This window comes from Pollachius pollachius, assembly GCF_949987615.1.
Source record: "Pollachius pollachius genome assembly, chromosome: 4".
In the NCBI taxonomy this organism is placed as follows: domain Eukaryota; kingdom Metazoa; phylum Chordata; class Actinopteri; order Gadiformes; family Gadidae; genus Pollachius; species Pollachius pollachius.
The window spans coordinates 1,424,709-1,446,912 of NC_136937.1; the positions used below are offsets into that span (position 1 = coordinate 1,424,709).

General features: G+C 48.1%; 1 protein-coding gene across 4 annotated transcripts; it reads right to left on the reverse strand.

Annotated features, from left to right (window-relative positions):
- Positions 1 to 251: 251 nt before the first annotated feature.
- On the reverse strand, positions 252 to 21,662 carry tbk1 (TANK-binding kinase 1). Of its 4 annotated transcripts, none has more exons than XM_079734954.1 (21): positions 21,637 to 21,662; positions 19,736 to 19,843; positions 18,997 to 19,137; positions 17,975 to 18,104; positions 16,109 to 16,290; positions 15,351 to 15,511; positions 13,951 to 14,061; positions 13,358 to 13,537; positions 10,112 to 10,308; positions 9,155 to 9,213; positions 8,535 to 8,626; positions 8,021 to 8,122; positions 7,812 to 7,896; positions 7,012 to 7,133; positions 6,386 to 6,462; positions 6,045 to 6,084; positions 5,081 to 5,182; positions 3,347 to 3,443; positions 2,566 to 2,666; positions 1,396 to 1,467; positions 252 to 1,002 (listed from the first exon to the last, which is right to left on the reverse strand). In XM_079734954.1, the coding sequence occupies exons 1-21, from the start codon at positions 21,637 to 21,639 to the stop codon at positions 951 to 953; spliced, it is 2,214 nt and encodes a 737-aa protein (XP_079591080.1). In that variant the 5' UTR covers positions 21,640 to 21,662; the 3' UTR covers positions 252 to 950. The 4 variants fall into 4 exon arrangements, with proteins under 4 accessions (XP_079591080.1, XP_079591079.1, XP_079591081.1 ...); XM_079734953.1 differs by having other exon boundaries at positions 18,991 to 19,137; XM_079734955.1 differs by having other exon boundaries at positions 18,991 to 19,137; positions 21,376 to 21,651.
- Positions 21,663 to 22,204: the final 542 nt, after the last annotated feature.

Consider the following 22,204-nt stretch of genomic DNA (forward strand, 5'->3'; position numbering starts at 1 on the left):
AAAGACGATCCTCCATCATAATATCGAATAACATCATAGGAGCCAAAGGTTACTTACTTATGCTTGCCGTGGTTCTTCCTCTCATCCTGCATCTTTTGCAGCCGTTTATTCTGATTCTCCTGATTCAGAATAGGCCTAGTCTACGGTTCAAATGCTCTCTGCTCGAGGAGCGCACCCCACACACACACACACACACAAACGCCATTACGTAATAAAAAAAATAACACCACCACCACACCATTGTTGAGGACCAGTTGAACTGATATTTATTTATTTACAGGTTTTACATGAATACTTCCATCTGTTACGCTGAATAGAAGCGCTGTTCTAACAGCGACAGGATGCTGGAGACGGACATATCTTTGCCTCTAGGACACAGATGGAAGGAGAGAGCCACCATGCAATCTGTCACACAACGGACCACCACACACACACAGGCGATGCATTTAAACGCCCACATCCTATGGATTCATGAAAGCAAGCATCCGAACAACAACCACCGATCGCCTTGACCGAAGTCCCAAGGCCAGTCACAGCGACACCCCTTTGACCAAGTATCAGGTGAGCAGAAATGTATGCAACTTAAGGCGATATAAACCTTCGGTAAATGAGTAATACGTATTCTCCTACACCACTAATGCGTAGCGAAGGGCTACAAGGCCTTCCGTAGAAAATGCCAGGTCCGTTCGGAGCTCCTCGGCTCGCGTTTGTTCCTTCTTTCTGTCTTAAAACAGATTGCGCTCACGCAACCACAACATACAAAAGACCCAACACTTCTTATGTGTGTGTGGGGAATCATTAGTATTTACAACACAAAAGACACGGTGAGTGTATATACAAAATATAGTCCAGCATCGGCAAGTGTTAAAGAAAGAGTATGAGGCTAAATTTAGGAGGGGGGGGGGGGGGGGGGGAATACTGAAAGAGAAGGGTGGGGTGGTGGTGTAAGTTTATATTCTGTCGACATTTCTTAAGCTTCCGTCCAGTGTCAAAGTGCCGAATCTGGGGAGCGGGAAGCGAGGGAAACAGAGAAGAGAGAGGTGTCATTTAAAGTGATGGATCGACAGGAAAACAAAGGAGGAACACGGACCCAGAACAAGAAGGTGTACTCAATAAAAAGATCGTGACCGAGACACAAACTTTTAGCCTCTCTAGACTCTGCATATCCTCTCTCCTTACCAGCCCCCCCCCCCCACTTATTGTACGTCCTTGCACTTAATAATATTACTTAGCATCGGGGAATGGGTTGACCTAGTGATTGTTAGTGATTGGCACTTGTTGTTATAACATCCTTACTGTACCTACAGTGATACATTGTGGTTTCTCTTTCTTCTGACAAATGTACTTGTGCTTCGGATAAAAGCGTCCTCAATGTCAACGTGAGAACACACTGACCTCTCCAGGAAGTGGTTGTTCTCCGCCAGTTCCTTCACAACGCCTTCCATCTCCTCTTTCAGTTTCTTCATGCTGAGGAACAAGGAACCACATACTCAATACCTAGTACTACGAGCTAGGACCCTCCCCCGATGGGTAGTACCTAGTACTACGAGCTAGGACCCTCCCCCGATGGGTAGTACCTAGTACTACGAGCTAGGACCCTCCCCAGATGGGTAGTACCTAGTAGTACGAGCTAGGACCCTCCCCCGATGGGTAGTACCTAGTACTACGAGCTAGGACCCTCCCCAGATGGGTAGTACCTAGTACTACGAGCTAGGACCCTCCCCAGATGTGTAGTACCTAGTACTACGAGCTAGGACCCTCCCCAGATGGGTAGTACCTAGTACTACGAGCTAGGACCCTCCCCCGATGGGTAGTACCTAGTACTAGGACCCTAGCCAGATGTGTAGAACCCTCCTCAGATGTGTAGGACCTCGCACTAGGACCCTCCCCAGATGTGTAGGACCCTCCCCAGATGTGTAGAACCCTCCTCAGATGTGTAGTACCTAGTACTAGGACCCTCCCCAGATGTGTAGGACCCTCCCCAGATGTGTAGTACCTAGTACTAGGACCCTCCCCAGATGTGTAGGACCCTCCCCAGATGTGTAGGACCTCGCACTAGGACCCTCCCCAGATGTGTAGGACCTCGCACTAGGACCCTCCCCAGATGTGTAGGACCCTCCCCAGATGTGCAGTACCTACCCTCCCTGTGCTCATCATGTTTCGGTGTAGGACAGTGTACCGTGGGTTAGACTCCTGACCGAAAGGTTCTGGGTTCGACGCCCCGTCTGCCTGGGCTTCTTTAGCAAGATGTCCTCGACCCCACCCACCCTGTCGCCGTTCAACGACCCCGGTTTGAAATGCACTGCAAGACGCCCAAAGCAGCGCCGAAGCGACTCGACAGAGGTGGAGACCCCTCCACCGTGTCTCCCCCCCAAAACACTGCCCAGTGACGTGGTTCGTTTTGAAGAGGAACTCTGGGCGACGCCAAGATCAGGCCCAACCGTCTCCCGGCGCTCGTTCTTAAGGTGTGTGTGTGTGTGTGTGTGTGTGTGTGTGTGTGTGTGTGTGTGTGTGTGTGTGTGTGTGTGTGTGTGTGTGTGTGTGTGTGTGGGGGGGGGGGCTCACCCCAGGGTCATCTCCACCAGGGTGTTCTGGCTCAGATAGGCCTGTGGTTTCAGACCTCCAGACGGCAGTGGCCGGACCTTCTGAGGCAGAAGCTCCTGCAGCTGTTTGGTGGGGAGGAGAAGACACACGGCCACACAACAGGGAACGGTCCTTAATGCAATAGACGCGCAGGTCATGGCATTCAGGATCGTCCTGAGTCCTGGTTAGCGTTCAATTTGAAATCCTTCATCCTGGATTACGCTCTCTCTGTTAAAGATCCTGTCGGTTGGGAATGGTTCAAGTTTCCAAGGCTCTTCATCGCACACTTTTAATTATACCTCGATCATATAAACTGGATCTACATGTTTATCCAGCATATTAACCTCACTATTTATTTGATTGCAGTTCTGCAAACAGGCAATCATTTTTTTGTGCCATGATTGAGTGCTGCTTATAGTTCTACAATATAACCTGGATTACGGAGCTAACAGGCCTTGAGGACCGCAGACCTGAGGCCTACCTTGAGGACCTGGACACCTACCTTGAGGACCTGGGGCCTACCTTGAGGACCTGGAAGCCTACCTTGAGGACCTGGGGCCTACCTTGAGGACCTGGAAGCCTACCTTGATGACCTGAGGCCTACCTTGAAGCCTACCTTGAGGACCTGAGGCACTACCTTGAGGACCTGAGGCACTACCTTGAGGACCTGAGGCACTACCTTGAGGACCTGAGGCACTACCTTGAGGACCTGAGGCACTACCTTAAGGACCTGAGGCACTACCTTGAGGACCTGGAAGCCTACCTTGATGACCTGCTCCATGAGCATGGACACGTCCTTCTCGATGCTGTTCAGCTGACTGGATAGCGTCAGCAGCTGCTTCCTCACGTGGTGCACCTTCCTGTCAGCGCACAGCCACAGACAGGGTGAGCAACCGGGGAGGGGTAATAACACAGGGAGGTAGGTGGGGGGGGGGGGTAATAACACATGGAGATAGGGGCACTATCGCCCCCCACCGCCCGAAGGTGAACACTTGTAGAAGGGAGGACGGGAGAGGATGGGGAGAGAGAGAGACAAAGAGTGAGGGTGAGACCGAAAGAGAGAGATGGAGAGAGCTAGACAATGAGGGAGAGAGACAGAGAGAGACAGAAAGACAGAGAGAGAGTGGGACAGAGAGTGAGAGAGAGACAGAGAGAGAGAGAGACAAAGATGAGCGAGAGAGAGACAGAGAGAGAGCGAGAGAGAGAAAGTAAGAGAGAGTGAGACAGAGATGAGCGAGAGAGAGCGAGAGAGAGACGGAGAGAGAGACGGAGAGAGAGCGAGAGAGTAAGAGAGAGTGAGACAGAGAGGGAGTGAGACAGAGGGAGAGTGAGACAGAGATGAGCGAGAGAGAGACAGAGAGAGAGTGAGACAGAGATGAGCGAGAGAGAGACAGAGTGAGAGCGAGGGCGAGAGGGGAGACAGAGACGGTGGAGAGAGAGCGAGAGAGAGCGAGAGAGAGCGAGAGAGAGCGAGAGAGAGCGAGAAAGCAGTTGTTTTAATGAGATCAGCAAACGAAGGCCACATCCTGTATCCTGTGCACGCTTGTGTGAGCCACTTAGAAGTATCATTATAATCATCATCATCATCATCATCATCAACAATGACGACAACTACAACGTCTAATACGTGAAAGGGCGGCACATAAACAAGAAACCTAAGAAAAAACAACTCAGGAGATGTGAAATACATCTGTTTTAGATGTTGGCTTCTATAAAGCCCACCGGAATACATTTACGGCTTCCCATATTTCATTTCTATTTTGCCATCATGAGAGCTGTGTGTGTCGTTTTTTTGTGAAAGCGTCGTTTGTTATATTTTGTATAAACACTGTCACTATTATTCCGTCAAACATTATCCACAGAGAGGACTTTCCCATGGCTGTGTTCTGTACGGGGGGGGGGGAATGGGGAGGGAGACAAAGGGAGGAGTCTGAGGGGCAGGAGAGAGGAGGAGAAGAGATCGGAGAAAAGAGGAGGATCAGGAAGACGAGGGGAGGCGAGAATGGGTGAAGAGAAAAAGAGATGAAAGGATGAAAAGGAGATTAGACGAGGTGGAAGGAGAGAAGAGGGTGAGACCAGAGAGGAGAAACAAGAGAACAGGACAGAAAAGAAGAGAGGAGGAGAGACCAACGAGAAGGAGAGAGGAGGAAAGAGGGTGAGACCAGAGAGGAGAAGAGAGGGTGAGACCAGGGAGGAGGAGAGAACAGAAGAGAGGGTGAGACCAGAGAAGAGAAGAGAACAGAAGAGAGGGTGAGACCAGAGAGGAGGTAAGACCAGAGAGGAGGAGAGAACAGAAGAGAGGGTGAGACCAGGGAGGAGGAGAGAACAGAAGAGAGGGTGAGACCAGAGAAGAGAAGAGAACAGAAGAGAGGGTGAGACCAGAGAGGAGAAGAGAACAGAAGAGAGGGTGAGACCAGAGAGGAGGTGAGACCAGAGAGGAGGAGAGAACAGAAGAGAGGGTGAGACCAGAGAGGAGGAGAGAACAGATGCTGCTGACCTCATCCACTCCTCACTCTTGGAGATGAAGAGGCGATACTTCATGGCACATTCCTCCGTGAACAGGGAGCGCGCCTTGGTGGCGTGCAGTACCAGCTTCTGCCTGTAGAGGACGGAAAACACAGATGACAGCATTTACATTTACATTTAGGGCATTTAGCAGACGCTTTTATCCAAAGCGACTTACAATAAGTGCATTTGTTACAATAAGTACATTTGTCATAAGAAGTGAAACAATATATCGCTGTCGGTACAGTAAAGTTCATGTTCATAGAACCAAGTGCAAGTATTACAATCGCTAGGCTAACCAATTCCCCGTGTACAGCATGCACAAGGACGGCTGGTTTCAATGGGCTGTAGGGGACAAGCCCTCCCACAGTCCCAGGGTGGAAAACACAGGGAAAGGACATGCACGGAAGACGATCAGTTGATTGTGCCGGAATCAAAAGCAACCAGCGCCCCCCTATTGATCCTAAAGAGACGATCGCGTCAATCATCGAGAGCCCCGCGAATATCTGTGATCGGTCGAGTGTCAAGCGATTGGCGCGTGTGATGAATTATAGGCGTGGCTCAATTTGGGTTCCATCGGGGCTCAATGTACTCACTGACAGATGAAACTAACCGCAAAACAGAGAGGAGGTTGGGAGTGGTTTAATCCCCAGACTGGTGGACTATGTACTTCACCTTCAGTTAAGTTGTTTTATTACAGATATTTTCACTTTAGACGTCCGTCGTTTTTAAAGGGTTTTCCAGATCAAATGAAACTCTAGATATTATCGTTCAGCTGGAAAAGATGATTGGATACGATATATTATGATTTAATAACCGTGGCGCTATCGTAAAACAACTTTAAATACAGTATTTGGCCTTCTCAGGAGAAGATAAGGCATAGGTCAGCTTTACACGTCTGTATCACAGCGACGTGAGGTGTTTGCTGGTGCTTATCACCGAATTGGGGAACTTACTTGTCGAATTTATGGATCTGTTCCTCGTTGTAGGGGAGACCTAGAAACACACACAATGTACGAAAAGAAATTAAATAATGGATTTGTTATTTTTTTATTATTATATGTATACCCTGAATTTATATATGATCATGCTTATTCCTCTAGATGTAAATTTCGGAAAACTTGTTTAAATAAAGTGCTCAATATTCTATAACATGTTAGAGATCTACATCGGAATCCTGCAAATTCTAAATGTATAGATATTTATCTGTAAATATTTCTATGAATATATTCATTGTGCGTCCCCAGGGAAACGCTGACAGAAGAATTAGAATAGAAGCCAGAAGGCATCATCTCACGGCGCTCAGCCTTGTCCTTCTTGAACTGTTGGTAGATGGCTGTGATGGCGTCCAGGAGGACTTTGATTTTCTCCACACTGCAGCAAGGAGAGAGAGAGAGGGCGAGAGACAGAGACAGAGAGAGAAAGGGCGAGAGACAGAGACAGAGAGAGAGAGAGAGAGGGCGAGAGACAGAGACAGAGAGAGCGAGAGAGGGCGAGAGTGAGAGAGGGCGAGAGTGACCGAGGGAGAGAGAGAGAGAGAGGGCGAGAGTGACCGAGGGAGAGAGGGCGAGAGACAGAGAGAGAGAGGGCAAGAGTGAGGGAGGGAGAGAGGGCGAGAGTTAGGGTGGGAGAGAGGGCGAGAGTCAGAGACAGAGAGAGAGAGGGCGAGAGTTAGGGAGGGAGAGAGGGCGAGAGTGAGGGAGGGAGAGAGGGCGAGAGTGAGGGAGGGAGAGAGGGCGAGGGAGGTTGAGAGACAGAGACAGACAGAGAGTATGAGAAAGAGAGAGAGACAGACAGGAAGAGAGAGAGAGAGGTAGAGCGAGGTGGAGAGAGCGGTAGAGACAGAAAGAGAGAAGACCGGTGACCCACTGGCTCAGCTTTATACTCCCTGCACCCCCCCCCGCCCAATGCCCCCCCTCTTACTTGCGGTCCTCGGGGTGGGTGCCCACTTGCTGGGCCCAGGCGTCCGTCAGCAGCCCCCCCGCCTGGAACTTGCTCTTGGTGTCCTGCATGGTCCTGTCCATGGGCTCGAGGGAGCTGGAGATCTGCCGGTCCCAGCGAGGGCGGGGAGACATTAACCCTCAGAGCAGCATCACCGATGAGCTAACCGGCCTCCCTTTACTATCGCTTAATCATGACAGTCACATGACGCACAGAAAAGAAAACTATGAGCGTTGACTAGGTCTCGTACATCGAATTGACCGCCTCCATTTTGGGAGTATAGGAATGTTTTTGGTACTCATGGCCAGTTGCGGACTCAGGGGGGGGCGACAGGGGGCGACAGGCCCCCCTCGTGCCTCCATGGTTGAAAAAGTGCCCTTTACATGTGAAAAAAATGAATGGGTGTCCTCCGGTGCCCCTTCATACAATAAATGATGACGATGTGCCCTCTTAGAGCAAGAATGTGCCCTTTTTATTTTTTTCGCCCCAGCCCTTCAAACAGCCTGAGTCCGCCACTGCTCACGGCGTTCTGGTCGTCAGTTAGTTAGTAATGGTGAAGCTATGTCATTATGGGGTGACACGGTTGCGTTGGAAAATGGCCAGTCTTTCTCATGTGAGAGATGTAAAAAAAAAAACAACAACGTTTTCATCGTCCGTGTTGATTTAGGATTTTACGTTCGTCACAAAATGGCCTCCAAAAAAGATTCCCATGATGCACTCTGATAAGGAAGCCCTAAAGAAGACAGTCGGAGGTAACAAGAGGGAGGAGAAGGGAGACTCACCCTCAACACCTTTTTATGCATGTCAGACAATTCATCGTGCATGTCAGACAGCTCGCTGTACGACGTCTGCATCATCATCACGAACCTGTCCACACACACGCACACGCACACGCACACGCGCGTTTTTTAAGAGACGTGCTTGCGTGCTTATTTGTGCCCATGTGATGGTGTGCACGCGTGTGTCTTTGTGCGCGGGCGTGCACACTCACATCTGCTCGGTCCTCTCCAGGATCTGACTGCAGTAGTTGCACAAGTGGATGACCTCAGACTTCTTGCGCACTATCTCGCTGTAGTCCTCCTTCATCAGCTCGCTGTGTGCACGAGAGGGGACAGGAGTTAGGTACAGATGAGGATGGGATTAGAAACAGGATTCAACAATTAATGATCTTCCTCCCACTTCTCTCCCCCTCTGCCCTTCTCCCTCCCCCCTCTCTTTTTTCTGTCACTTCCCCCTCGCCCCTTCCCCTCTCCCTCGGTCACTACTTCCCTCTCTCGGCCAGGTTCATGAGGAAAAAGCATTGAATAAGCGCACACGGTGGTCTGTGACGTCCATACAAATATAACATCAACAAATCATAACATAACAACAGGCGTGCATGGTATTGTGTGTGGTCGCACGTCCACGCACACACCATAACATAACAGGCGTACTAGGTTATAGTGCGTGTCGTCGGGACGTCCGTACACACATCAAGGCACCAGACGGGGGGGGGGGGGTCTTACATGAGTCCGCGGACCCCCTTGCGGACCAGCTCCTGGTAGACCAGCAGGGACTCTGACGTCTTCCACAGGTGGCCCACGTCGCCTGCAAACGTCTGCACACACACACACACACACACACACAGTTGAATTGACACTTTAACCCTGGCCATATTGCACAATGCACTTATCTCCCCGTCTATCCAGTTTTGGTTTTACATACGTTTATAATGTTCTTCATTTCTGCTGTAATTTATATTGTACCTCATTTTATTTCATTCTATTTTTTATTCTCTTTTTTTTGAGCACAGATAGTACCGGGTATGTCACACACAAACATTTCGCTGCACATCTTGTATCTGTATTTGACAAGTAAAAACCATTTAAACCTTTAACCTTTTGAATCTTGAATCTGTGGGTGCGCATACTTCCAGCACAGAGATAATTTAAATTGTTTCAATGGGAGCGGTTCAACCCGATCGTTGAGGCTTGACAACTCTACGACATACCATGGATTCTAATAATAGTTTAGACAATGGGACAAAACATCGCACCGCATCACATTCGCGTACGCAACAGGAAGGCGTGACGACGACGATTCGAATAATGAAAAGCAGGGTTTCTGGTTTCGGGTCGGTGCTTACCTTGGCGTAGCTGGCGTCCAGGTCAAGGTCGTATCGAGGCTGGACCTTAGGCGGACTCGCTGTGGAGGGAAGGGAGCAGAACCAAACTCAACAACCAACACCAACTCTCTAACCCCCCCCACACACACACACACACACACACACACACACACACACACACACACACACACACACACACTTCGATAATAACATGCACCCAACATGCCACTCTGCATCATTCGCACCTCTACCGATATCACGCAGATGAGAGGTGGTTTGTTAATCCCAGATGGGAGACGTGGGTGTCACATCAAAAGCGCAGCACGGTTAAAATTAATTGAGCACAATATATATAAAAACAGGTGAAGTAAAAATAATAATTGCAGTTTGTGTAGTAACATGTCCTTCAAAACACTCCTGGAGCGAATGGAGATGGATGGATCTCTATTTGCTCCAATTCTCCCCCACCCCCTGGACATAATCCCGGGGCCAATCCCGGAGCCCCAAAACCGGGCCCTAATCCCAAAACACAAATCCCGGGCCCCCAATCTCTGTCCAGACGGACTACCAGGCCCCCATCCCTGGCCCCATCCCCTCACACCGGACCCCAACCCCTCACACCGGGCCCAAATCCCAGGCCCCAACCCTGGCCCCTAACCCTGAACCCCGACCCGGCCCTCATCCGGTCCGACCCCAGCCCTAACCCTGAAGTAGGGTCGGCTTAGCTCAGGAGGTAGAGTAGTTGTCTCGTAACCGAAAGGTTGCTAGTTCGATCCCCAGCTCCTCCTAGCTGAGTGTTGATGTGTCCCTGAGCGAGACCCTTAACCCTAACTGCTCCTGACGAGCTGGCTGTCGCCTTGCACGGTTGACTCTGCCGTCGGTGTGTCAATGTGTGTATTAACCGATGTAAGCCGCTTTGGATAAAAGCGTCTGCTAAATGCCCTAATTGTAATTGAACCCCGACCCCGGTCCACTCACGGTCCTCGAAGATGAGCCCCACGGTGGCCACCGCCTCGCGGCTGACCAGCATGATGGGGTTGTCGCGGGTGGTGCGGGGGAAGCTCTTGGCGGTGCGGTTGGGGTCCAGGACCAACCGCCGACCCTCGTACAGCAGCTCCTGGTGGTGGGGAGGGATGCTGGTCCGCCGGGACAGCAGCTCCTGGAACAGGGTGGCACTGGGGCGCCGGGGGGCACACACACACAAAACGATCTGATGCATGTTGTTTATCAGTAAAAATGATTACCATTTTGTTTTCAATTTGAATACTAAAATAATATTTTTTGTTTTTCCATTGGGCTATTTAAGCGGTCCGATAATGATAGTGATTACACATTATAAACACCCCCTGATACACACACTCTCACACAATATAAACCCCCTGATACACACGCTCACACATTATAAACACCCCCTGATACACACGCTCACACACTATAAACCCCCTGATACACACACACACACACTCACACATTATAAACCCCCTGATACACACACACACACACTCACACATTATAAACCCCCTGATACACACACACACACACACACACACTCACACAATATAAACCCCCCGATACACACACTCACACAATATAAACACCCCTTGAAACACACACTCACAGAATAAAACCCCCCCTCACTCACACACACACACACACACACACACACACACACACACACACACACACACACACACACACACACACACACACACACACACAGGCGTTATGGAGGGCCTGGTGGCGATGGGTGTTTGGCTAGCCGTGCCTGGCCACATAGTCAAAGCGTAGCTTTGAAAACCTCAAATCAAAATGGGGGCCAAAGGCAGGGTTAGAGAGGGGACGGAGGCCGGAGGGGAACCACACGCAGATGTGTTTACAGGATCCATCCGCAGTAGAGTAGAGAGACGACACAGGAAACATGCGCTGCACACTCAGGGGGGCAGGCTGACACTCACTCTGCTGTGGGTTAGCATAGGGGGTGGGGGAGGGGGCCGACTCCATATTAATCAGTTGGGGGGTGGAGGCAGATTTAATACTAAAATCGGTTGGTGGTGTCTAAGAAGCAGGTTGGTTGGGCGGAGGTAAACTGTACATTAAACCGGGTGGAGGTGTGTGTAGACTGTACACTAAACCGGGTGGAGGTGGAGGTAGACTGTACATTAAACCGGGTGGAGGTGTGTGTAGACTGTACATTAAACCGGGTGGAGGTGTGTGTAGACTGTACATTAAACCGGGTGGAGGTGTGTGTAGACTGTACATTAAACCGGGTGGAGGTGTGTGTAGACTGTACACTAAACCGGGTGGAGGTGGAGGTAGACTGTACATTAAACCGGGTGGAGGTGTGTGTAGACTGCACATTAAACCGGGTGGAGGTATGTGTAGACTGTACATTAAACCGGGTGGAGGTGTGTGTAGACTGTACATTAAACCGGGTGGAGGTGTGTGTAGACTGTACACTAAACCGGGTGGAGGTGGAGGTAGACTGTACACTAAACCGGGTGGAGGTGGAGGTAGACTGTACATTAAACCGGGTGGAGGTGTGTGTAGACTGTACATTAAACCGGGTGGAGGTGTGTGTAGACTGTACATTAAACCGGGTGGAGGTGGAGGTAGACTGTACATTAAACCGGGTGGAGGTGTGTGTAGACTGTACATTAAACCGGGTGGAGGTGTGTGTAGACTGTACATTAAACCGGGTGGAGGTGTGTGTAGACTGTACATTAAACCGGGTGGAGGTGTGTGTGGACTGTACATTAAACCGGGTGGAGGTGTGTGTAGACTGTACATTAAACCGGGTGGAGGTGGAGGTAGACTGTACATTAAACCGGGTGGAGGTGGAGGTAGACTGTACATTAAACCGGTTGGAGGTGTGTGTAGACTGTACATTAAACCGGGTGGAGGTGTGTGTAGACTGTACATTAAACCGGGTGGAGGTGTGTGTAGACTGTACATTAAACCGGGTGGAGGTGTGTGTAGACTGTACATTAAACCGGGTGGAGGTGTGTGTAGACTGTACATTAAACCGGGTGGAGGTGTGTGTAGACTGTACACTAAACCGGGTGGAGGTGGAGGTAGAGGTAGACTGTACATTAAACCGGGTGGAGGTGTGTGTAGACTGTACATTAAACCGGGTGGAGGTGTGTGTAGACTGTACATTAAACCGGGTGGAGGTGTGTGTAGACTGTACACTAAACCGGGTGGAGGTGGAGGTAGACTGTACATTAAACCGGGTGGAGGTGTGTGTAGACTGTACATTAAACCGGGTGGAGGTGTGTGTAGACTGTACATTAAACCGGGTGGAGGTGTGTGTAGACTGTACATTAAACCGGGTGGAGGTGTGTGTAGACTGTACATTAAACCGGGTGGAGGTGGAGGTAGACTGTACATTAAACCGGGTGGAGGTGTGTGTAGACTGTACACTAAACCGGGTGGAGGTGGAGGTAGACTGTACATTAAACCGGGTGGAGGTGGAGGTAGACTGTACATTAAACCGGGTGGAGGTGTGTGTAGACTGTACATTAAACCGGGTGGAGGTGTGTGTAGACTGTACATTAAACCGGGTGGAGGTGTGTGTAGACTGTACATTAAACCGGGTGGAGGTGTGTGTAGACTGTACACTAAACCGGGTGGAGGTGGAGGTAGACTGTACATTAAACCGGGTGGAGGTGTGTGTAGACTGCACATTAAACCGGGTGGAGGTGTGTGTAGACTGTACATTAAACCGGGTGGAGGTGTGTGTAGACTGTACACTAAACCGGGTGGAGGTGGAGGTAGACTGTACATTAAACCGGTTGGAGGTGTGTGTAGACTGTACATTAAACCGGGTGGAGGTGTGTGTAGACTGTACACTAAACCGGGTGGAGGTGGAGGTAGACTGTACATTAAACCGGGTGGAGGTGTGTGTAGACTGTACATTAAACCGGGTGGAGGTGTGTGTAGACTGTACATTAAACCGGGTGGAGGTGGAGGTAGACTGTACATTAAACCGGGTGGAGGTGTGTGTAGACTGTACATTAAACCGGGTGGAGGTGGACTGTACATTAAACCGGGTGGAGGTGTTTGTGGACTGTACATTAAACCGGGTGGAGGTGGGTGTACTGTACTCACGTGTTGTACTCGTGGATGTAGACGGTACATTAAAGCGGGTGGAGGTGGGTGTACTCACGTGTTGTACTCGTGGATGTAGACGGTACATTAAAGCGGGTGGAGGCGCGCTGCACTCACGTGTTGTACTCGTGGATGTAGACGTGGTGCAGCACGGCCTGCTGCAGGCTGAACACGTAGACCACGGTGCGGTGCAGGATGTCGCTGGTCTCGGCGAAGAACTGGTCGAAGCCCCAGCACTTCTCCTGGTCCGCCTCCAGGATGTTGGCCAGCACGGGGGTCAGCAGGCTCTGGAGACCCCTGGGGGGGGCACGTTGAGGTTAGGGTTTGGGGGTAGGGGACTGCGCTACATTAAAAGTTGACAAAATATTGTTTGCGGGTTAAGGTTGGAAAATGAACAATTGTGACTGACTGAACTTGTATTATAATTAACGACTGAATTAAGATGAATTAGGACTGATCACGCCAACGTGTGGAGCTGTTAATGGTCTCGAATGGTTTTAACGAAACACAAATCCTTCAGTTGAGTGCTATTATTTAAAGTCCCCCATTCGATTATTATAATTTTATAACCATAATTTACGCACTTCGACACACAATACTTAGAATGACACATAAAAAGGGGTGCTCTAGTCTTTCGTGTGCGCCAAAGCAAGGCCACCACAGTTATATATTCTGTAATAAAGTGTTGTCCAACGGTGGCGGCGACTGACTTGGCCAGGCTGCAGGACACGGGCATCTCCGTGGACCACTCGATGTTCCCGTTCTCGAACTTCTGCTGGCCGGAGATGGTCCCAGACGGCTTCTCTGTGATGATCTTGTACCTAGGAGGAGGACGAAACCCCCCCCCCACACACACAAACACACACGATTTGTCAGATCCTATCCATGGATCAGGAAGGGAAGAGCCAAATTGCTTTCCATTTCGGGCCCCGACCAACCAGCACCATAATTATCTGCTCGTGCAGTTGTCCTTGGTTGCTAAGTATATGGGCAAGAGTATTCCAGGGTGGCTAGTTGACAGCTGAAAGCCTCTGGTACTGAACCCTGAAATCTAGCAGATGGTAAATAAATGGACTGCATTTCTACAGCGCTTTGCTAACCAGCGGTCGCTCAAAGTGCTCTACAGTATTGCCCAACATTCACCCATTCATGCACACATTCACACACCGACGGCGGTGACAGCCACGCAGGGCGACAGCCGGCTCGTCGGGAGCAGTCAGGGTGAGGCGCCTCGCTCAGGGACACCTCCACACTCCGGGCCGGGGATTTCGCCCCGTAGTCTAACTGTAGTCATCCATTAGCAAGAGGCCCAACTCATACTAACTCAATATTGCCATGTATCCTAAATCAATCAATCACTTGCTTCGGATGAAGCCCAGGCGCGTTGTTAGACCTGGGCATTCGAGGCTATAGCCCCGGATCTTTTGGGAATAGCCCCGGAACGCTGTGCCGTCAAAAAAAACAAAAAGAACCCATAATAATGCTGAAAATAGCCACGTAGAGTTTACCTCTTTGAGGTTGCATTACCAGCAGCCAGAGATCCAACATTTTAGCCACTGAAAAACGCAAAATTCTGATGTGTTCATATATGGGCAGATTTAGAATCATTTGTTGCAAAATGTTGCAAATTTGATTCTCTATGCAAAGCGCATCACGCCGACATTGCTGTTTAGGGCTGCTCTAGTTTGCAAAGATTCAAAAGACCCCCAGAGTGAAATCAACCCGGTCCACTTGACATCGGGTAGGCGCATGACAGTGTTTATTTGGATACAGGCTTTTCTAATGTCTCATTTTGGCTGCTGGTGTATGTGGTGCACTTCCCTATCCGTAACGTAAACATTAGCCTCCTCAGGAGGCCTGCCCCGACGTGACTCAGACATAACGATTGGTCTTTCCTTTACTTCTCAAACTACGTCACAATTGCATGTTCATCAGCCCGATTTTCAAATTTTCTCGGGGGTACAGCCCTAACTTCTGGGCTACAGCCCCGGATGTTTCCAATTGCTAGCGACGCTCCGGATGAAGCCTTCTGAACAGCAATATTTTTGCATGCATTTAATATAAAGAAGGTCAGTGAGTTTGTGGGGGGGGGGGGGGGGGGGGGCCTTACATGACTTCCTTGTTGCGGCGCGGTCCCTCGAAGGGCCTGAAGGGCAGGCTGCCGGTGGCGGCGTGGAAAAAGGTGACCCCGATGCTCCACAGGTCTACCGTGGCACCGTACTTCTTCTGGTGGTCCTTCCGCAGCACCGCGCGCTCGTACATGTCAGGGTGCTGGAGGCACGCACACACACACACACACACACACACACACACACAGTGTTATTATGGATAAACACATGGTTGGTGTGAAGCAATTTTAAATTTAATTAATTTATTTTATTAAAGTTAAATATTCATTCAACTGCTGAATAAGTTAATTTGGACAAAAGTGTCTGCAAAAGACTTACGAGTTGAAACACAAATTATAGACTGCCTTGATCCGCATCCCAACCAAGCCTTGCCAAACATTAACCGCATCCAAGTTAATGTGTAAGCTTATTCACGGCTAGAATTATTGACACCATCAGCAATACTTCCTCCCACCACCTTGTTTGTTTCTCATTATATTGGTAATGAGAAACATTACATTAATGAGAAACGAGTTAGTGTTTTGATTGATGCATTGCTCTCATGCATTTGGCTAGCTAGCTAGCCAAATGCATGACAGCAATACGTCAATCAAAACACTAACTCGCTAGCAGGATAGTCATGCAATCCCTCTGCAGGACGCACCATGACTCCACATTGGCATTGTATGATAGCTAGCACGTTAGCATGTTAGCACAATAGCTAGCATGTTAGCATGAGAGCCAGCTCTCCCAGCCTCACCAGGTACTCCTCGGTGCCGTACAGCGAGACAAACTGCTCGTCGTCTTCCAGCTCTCGCGCGGCGCCGAAGTCGGTGAGCTTGTAGACGGAGTGGCCGTCCTCGCCGATCACCCGCATGATGTTCCCCGGCTTGATGTCGCGGTGCACGATGCCGTACTCTCTCAGGTGGTTCATCCCCGCCACTGCAACGCACCGCAGGGTCGTTAAGAGCGACCACCGGCGGCGGAACGGGCAGTTAAAAGGGGACATATTACACCACCAGGTGTGAGTGTGATCAGCCGTCTCAAGCCGTTTTGAAAATCTGCCTCTTCTGACATCACAAGTGGGCGTGTCCACCTAGATGTGCGCCGGATAGATCGGTCTACCAGCCTACCCAGCGGACTGCAACAAATGTTGCTCATCCGTCATACATCTAGGTGGACACGCCCACTTGTGATGTCAGAAGAGGCCGATTTTCAAAACGGCTTGTAACGGCTGATCGTACTCACACCTGGTGGTGTGAGTGTCACCTTTAATAAGGCGAAAACGTTGTGTGCGTAGTGGAAGGGAGGTTTCTACAGCAATAAATGAACCAACAGAAGGTCTGCTGCCCTTAAAGCAAACATTGATTCTAGGGAAGTGAAGTCCGCGTGTGAATGACCCACACTTCTGCTTCAAACGTTTACAACGCTACGTATAGTTCGAGCGATGTCATCATAACACGATACGAGGTGTACAGTCAGGGCGGAGGGTAACAGAGTACACATGTTCTGTTGGGTTTTAACGGCTGAATCACAGCGGGGTCAATGTCTAAGACCTAAGCCTCAGAAACAGAATTAAACGCCTCCGTCTGTAATGCTATCCACGTGGCTGTCGAAAATGTATCCAGTTTCAAACCCCTGAGTATTTATACTAGTACTAACGTATTTATACTAGTGTATTGATACAAGTACTAGTGTATTGATACGAGTACTAGTGTATTGATACTTGTACTAGTGTATTGATACTAGTGTTTTGATACTAGTACTAGTGTATTGATACTAGTACTAGTGTATTGATACTTGTGTATTGATACTAGTACTAGTGTATTGATACTAGTGTATTGATACTGGTACTAGCGTATTGATACTGGTACTAGTGTATTGATACTGGCACTAGTGTATTGATACTAGTACTAGTGTATTGATACTTGTGTATTGATACTAGTATTAGTGTATTGATACTAGTGTATTGATACTGGTACTAGTGTATTGATACTGGTACTAGTGTATTGATACTAGTACTAGTGTATTGATACTAGTGCTAGTGTATTGATACTGGTACTAGTGTATTGATACTAGTACTAGTGTATTGATACTAGTGCTAGTGTATTGATACTAGTACTAGTGTATTGTTACTGGTACTAGTGTATTGATACTAGTGTATTGATACTGGTACTAGTGTATTGATACTGGTACTAGTGTATTGATACTAGTACTAGTGTATTGATACTAGTGCTAGTGTATTGACACTGGTACTAGTGTATTGATACTGGTACAAGTGTATTGGTACTGGTACTAGTGTATTGATACTGGTACTAGTGGATTGATACTAGTGCTAGTGTATTGATACTGGTACTAGTGTATTGATACTAGTGCTAGTGTATTGATACTGGTACTAGTGTATTGATACTAGTGCTAGTGTATTGATACTGGTACTAGTGTATTGATACTAGTACTAGTGTATTGATACTGGTACTAGTGTATTGATACTAGTGCTAGTGTATTGATACTGATACTAGTGTATTGATACTGGTACTAGTGTATTGATACTAGTGTATTGATACTGGTACTAGTGTATTGGTACTGGTACTAGTGTATTGATACTGGTATGGGGCCCCCTCCTCACCGACGTCCTGCAGCACGATGAGGAACTCGTCCTCGGGGAGGCCATAGGCGTTGGACGACTCCTCCAGCACCGTGTACAGACTGCCGCACGGACAGTACTCCATCACCAGAACCTTGTGACGCGTGTTGGTCTGGAGGGGCGGGGGAGAGAGAGCCAGGGCAAGACAGTGAAAGAGAGAGAGGTAGGGTGAGAGAGAGATGGGGGGGTGAGGCAGGAACAGGAAGGGCAAGAGAGAGCGAGAGAGAGAGCGAGGGCGAGAGGTAGGGAGATAAAGACAGGGCAAGAGAGGCGAGAGAGAGAAGTCAAGTCAACAATGGAAATTTGTACAAGAGTACAACACTCTAGCATGGATGCACTGGTAATCTAGCCGGCGCCGGCTTAGGGTTTGATACAGGATAAAACAAGGTGAAGGCAGAAGTGGGATATGACCTTCATTTTGGGGACACATAGAAGCAGGTCTTAATTATGCGCGCGATGGTTTATGAGCGTCTGTACCATTATCCCGACACACCGTGTCCTTATGAGGTAAGTCGGGGAAAGCCCTATAAGATAACAGTCCCGAATGACAAACGCTACAACATATAGGATAAAGTCTAAAGATTAACTATCTCTGCTCCTGTTAACTCAGAAAACAAGGCAGTAAGCTTTTACTCTGGTGTACCTGTGTATAGGGGAATGCTTGTATTCTCCTTAACGTGCTCAGAAAAATATATTCTTGCGTATGCTTTAATCATGTTTGTTCCTCTAGTAATGTGGTTTAGTAGAGAAACCTACTAACACACACACACACACAGGTCGACAGAGAGAGGTAGAGAGAGACAGAGAGAGAGAACAACAGGTGACACAGTGGCTGAGCTTTGATGCTCCCTGTGCGCACACACACACACACACACACACACACACACACACACACACACACACACACACACACACACACACACACACACACACACACACACACACACACACACACACACACACACAACAACGATGACAAAGTGTTCTAATCAACTCACACACACCTCTTCTTCGACGGCGAACAGCTTGACGATGTTCTTGTGGTTGAGCTTCTTCAGAACCTCGAACTCCCTCATCTGGACGTCCAGCGGTCGCAGGAAGCTCAGGTTGTTGAACACCTTCACTGCGTACAGGTCCCCCGTTTTCTACTCACCAATAGGAACGGAGCGTTCCGGTTAGTATTCAGTGTGTAAGATGCGTGGCTTTCTCAATAAAAGCCCAACGCCGCCTGGTTTGATTCTGACTTTGTTTGTGAAGTTCAGGACGGCATGTCTACTGTATGTCCAAAAGGGAATTCTGGGAAACATTATAGGGTCAAGACCTTATCAAAGGTCTCATTGCACGCAGAGTATTGAACATATATGTTACATATATAGCTTATATTATAATAAATAAGTTACTATAGGGCAATTTGTGGACCCTTGAATCCAAAGCTTCTTACAACTGAAGGAATGCAACAATTTCTGAGAATCGCTGGATCCCCTTAATCCTAGCAGGGTTAATGCCAGCGCTCTACCAAATAAACAACACAAAACCATGATACAGTTCAGTGAAAGTTTATTACAATGGGTTTCTACAGACTAAAAAGGTACTGGACTTGATCCCCAATGTCCACGACTCAAAATGCAGGTTACACCTCAATGACCTACATCTCAAATCACTGCACATTGCTGTGATAAAAGCGTCTTTTTGGCTGAATCCCAAAAACATAGAAATAGTCAAGTCTGTGTGCTAGGTTCTCACCTTGTGCCTTCCTCTGTAGACATTGGCCGTGGCCCCCTGACCCAGCAGGTCTGAGATCAGCCACAGGTAGTTTGTGGTGCTCTGCATTCTGGCCGTTGGAGTCTGATCCTGGGAGGGGAAGTAAGTATGAGGAGGTCCGGTCGAGAGTAAACTAAACATCCGCTTCAAAGATGGACTAATGTTGTTGAGATGGGCGAGAACGTATATTTCTTTGTGATTAAGACTGACTTTCAAGTGAGGGGAATTTAAAATTTTAGTTTAAAATATCAATATTAGACAGAGGAACACTAAAATAATGCCTCCCTGTGTCTGCTTGCCAATTCAATTATTATTATATATTTTTATTAAAATAAAAATTATGATTAAATAAATAAATAAATAATAATAATAATTACCAACCACTGGCAAATACCAATATGATGGTGTAAATGTGGAATGTTTTCTATTATGGCTTCAGACAGCCAACACAGTGGTAACATAACGTCCTGTAAACAGCTGTTTTTTATCGACCCAGGACATGACGCATGGCGCATGGCGGAGAGTTCAGAGGGCAGGGTTCAAACAACACAACAATTGACTGCAAACAGTCAGTCAAACACAAGTCTGGGAGTATTTATTAGTTATTAGTAGTTATTATATTGCCCCATAGGTTTCAAATGACTGTAAACCTGCTGTGATGATTTTCTGTTCATCAGAATTCATCATCGTAATTTTGTCGATACTCATTTTGAGAGGAATCAGGAGTTTCAGTACTGTGAAGTTAGGGGGGCCAAAAGACCCAGTTCTCCAGGACAGTCCCCATTTCTGTTGGCCTGTCCCCGCTTATGTCCCGGTTTTTAAAAAAGTATTAAAAATGTATATATGTCAACATTACAAAATGGCAAAGATTCTAGCTTGCTCATGAATATTTACTGTAAGACAGTTGGTGATTATTCTCAAGTCTATCTGATGGGTTGTGAGTGACCTTGCTAAGCAGGGATTGGTAGATGTATTCAGCAATGCTGATAAGATCTATCAATACAATACAGAACCATTCCGTATTACAGTAGCTACTTTGGGCTGGCTTATCAAACCTTTAAAACACATCACACTAAACCACAGGTAGGTTACTGCCCAACCATTTACTACAGTTGCACATTCACCATGATAAGAGAAATGTCCCCCCCCCCTCTCCTATACACAAATCATTTCACATTATTATCGCAACGACTAAACAGAGACAATAACAACGACCCAAACATTTCCTCCAAGACAATAAAAATGACAACAATAACAAAAGCATTCCTGCTCCTCTGCTTCCAAAATGGAGGCGGTCGAGACGCGCTCACGTCGCAACGCACGACGCCTCCGTGGGAAATTCCCCCGAGCACCTTCACGTTCGGGACAAGAACCACAGATTATACGAAACACGTCGTCAAATGTCCCTTAATTCGCAACATGGCTCACGTGTTGCTGATCCTGTGCTGCGCCTCTCTCCCCCCCCCCCCCCCCCCCCCCCCCCGCTGTCACAAAGACCGACGTGCTGTCACTGGTACCAGCCGATGGCAGATCAATAATACCCCTTTATGAACATTAATCATTTTTGGGTGGAAAAACGAAAACGGAGACACAACGATGTGAAATGCCACGGTGTCAATCACCTGACAGAGATGTGATCGATGTCCTTCTCTCGCGCAGGTCTTTGGGCGATGCGTGGATTCTTTTTCAGAGCAATGAAAGCGCAACTAGAAACACCCCCGTTCAACAAGGTGTACCAATAAAATGGACAAAGGCTAACACATTCGGTGTGACATTGTAAGTATTAAACTGGTCTTCCGACAAAATACCAGCTACACCGAATCTAACTGACCGTAATGGATCGCAGAACCATAATGGAGAGCTGCATTTGTTTATTTCCTTACCATCTTCCAACTTCTGCTTCCTTGGTCTCCGGGTCACGTGGGTGCGAGCGCTTCAATCAGCACGCACGTCAGTAGAGGGGGCGTTGCCAGCCACGGCCATACCGTAACATGTAGAGCAGAGGGAGCGTGGCCAGCCGCGGTACTACCGTAACATGTAGAGTAGAGGGAGCATGGCCAGCCGCGGCACTACCGTTATGTACAGCAGAGGGGCGGTAGAATTGCCTTTTAAGAATTACATTTTTTACGATCCGTTGGATTTATATATAAAATATAATTTAAATTAAAGAATTACTTTCTTTCTTTATAATTAGATTTTATATCTACAGGCGGACATGGAAATGTTATTTAGTTTGTACACAATCATCTTTGAGTTAGGAAGTGAATTTGAGGTACTAAGGAATTTATACCAGAGCAGTTTCCTTCAGATCTTCAGACCTTTTACAAAAAAATATAAACATGCTCCATCAATAATTTAGCCATGGGTCTTGTTTTATTCACAAGCATTAAGTGTTTTGCTTCTTGAGTAGCGCATTAGCGGTTAGCGTATGGTACTACAGTATAGTAACAT

Excerpts from the sequence above, each read along its gene's own strand:
- tbk1 (XM_079734953.1), bottom strand. Across the intron at positions 19,138-19,735 it reads TCTACAGAGGAAGGCACAAG|AAAACGGGGGACCTGTACGC; the intron begins GTGAGAACCTAG and ends ATTGGTGAGTAG. Across the intron at positions 1,003-1,395 it reads AACAACCACTTCCTGGAGAG|ATTCGGCACTTTGACACTGG; the intron begins GTCAGTGTGTTC and ends CCCGCTCCCCAG.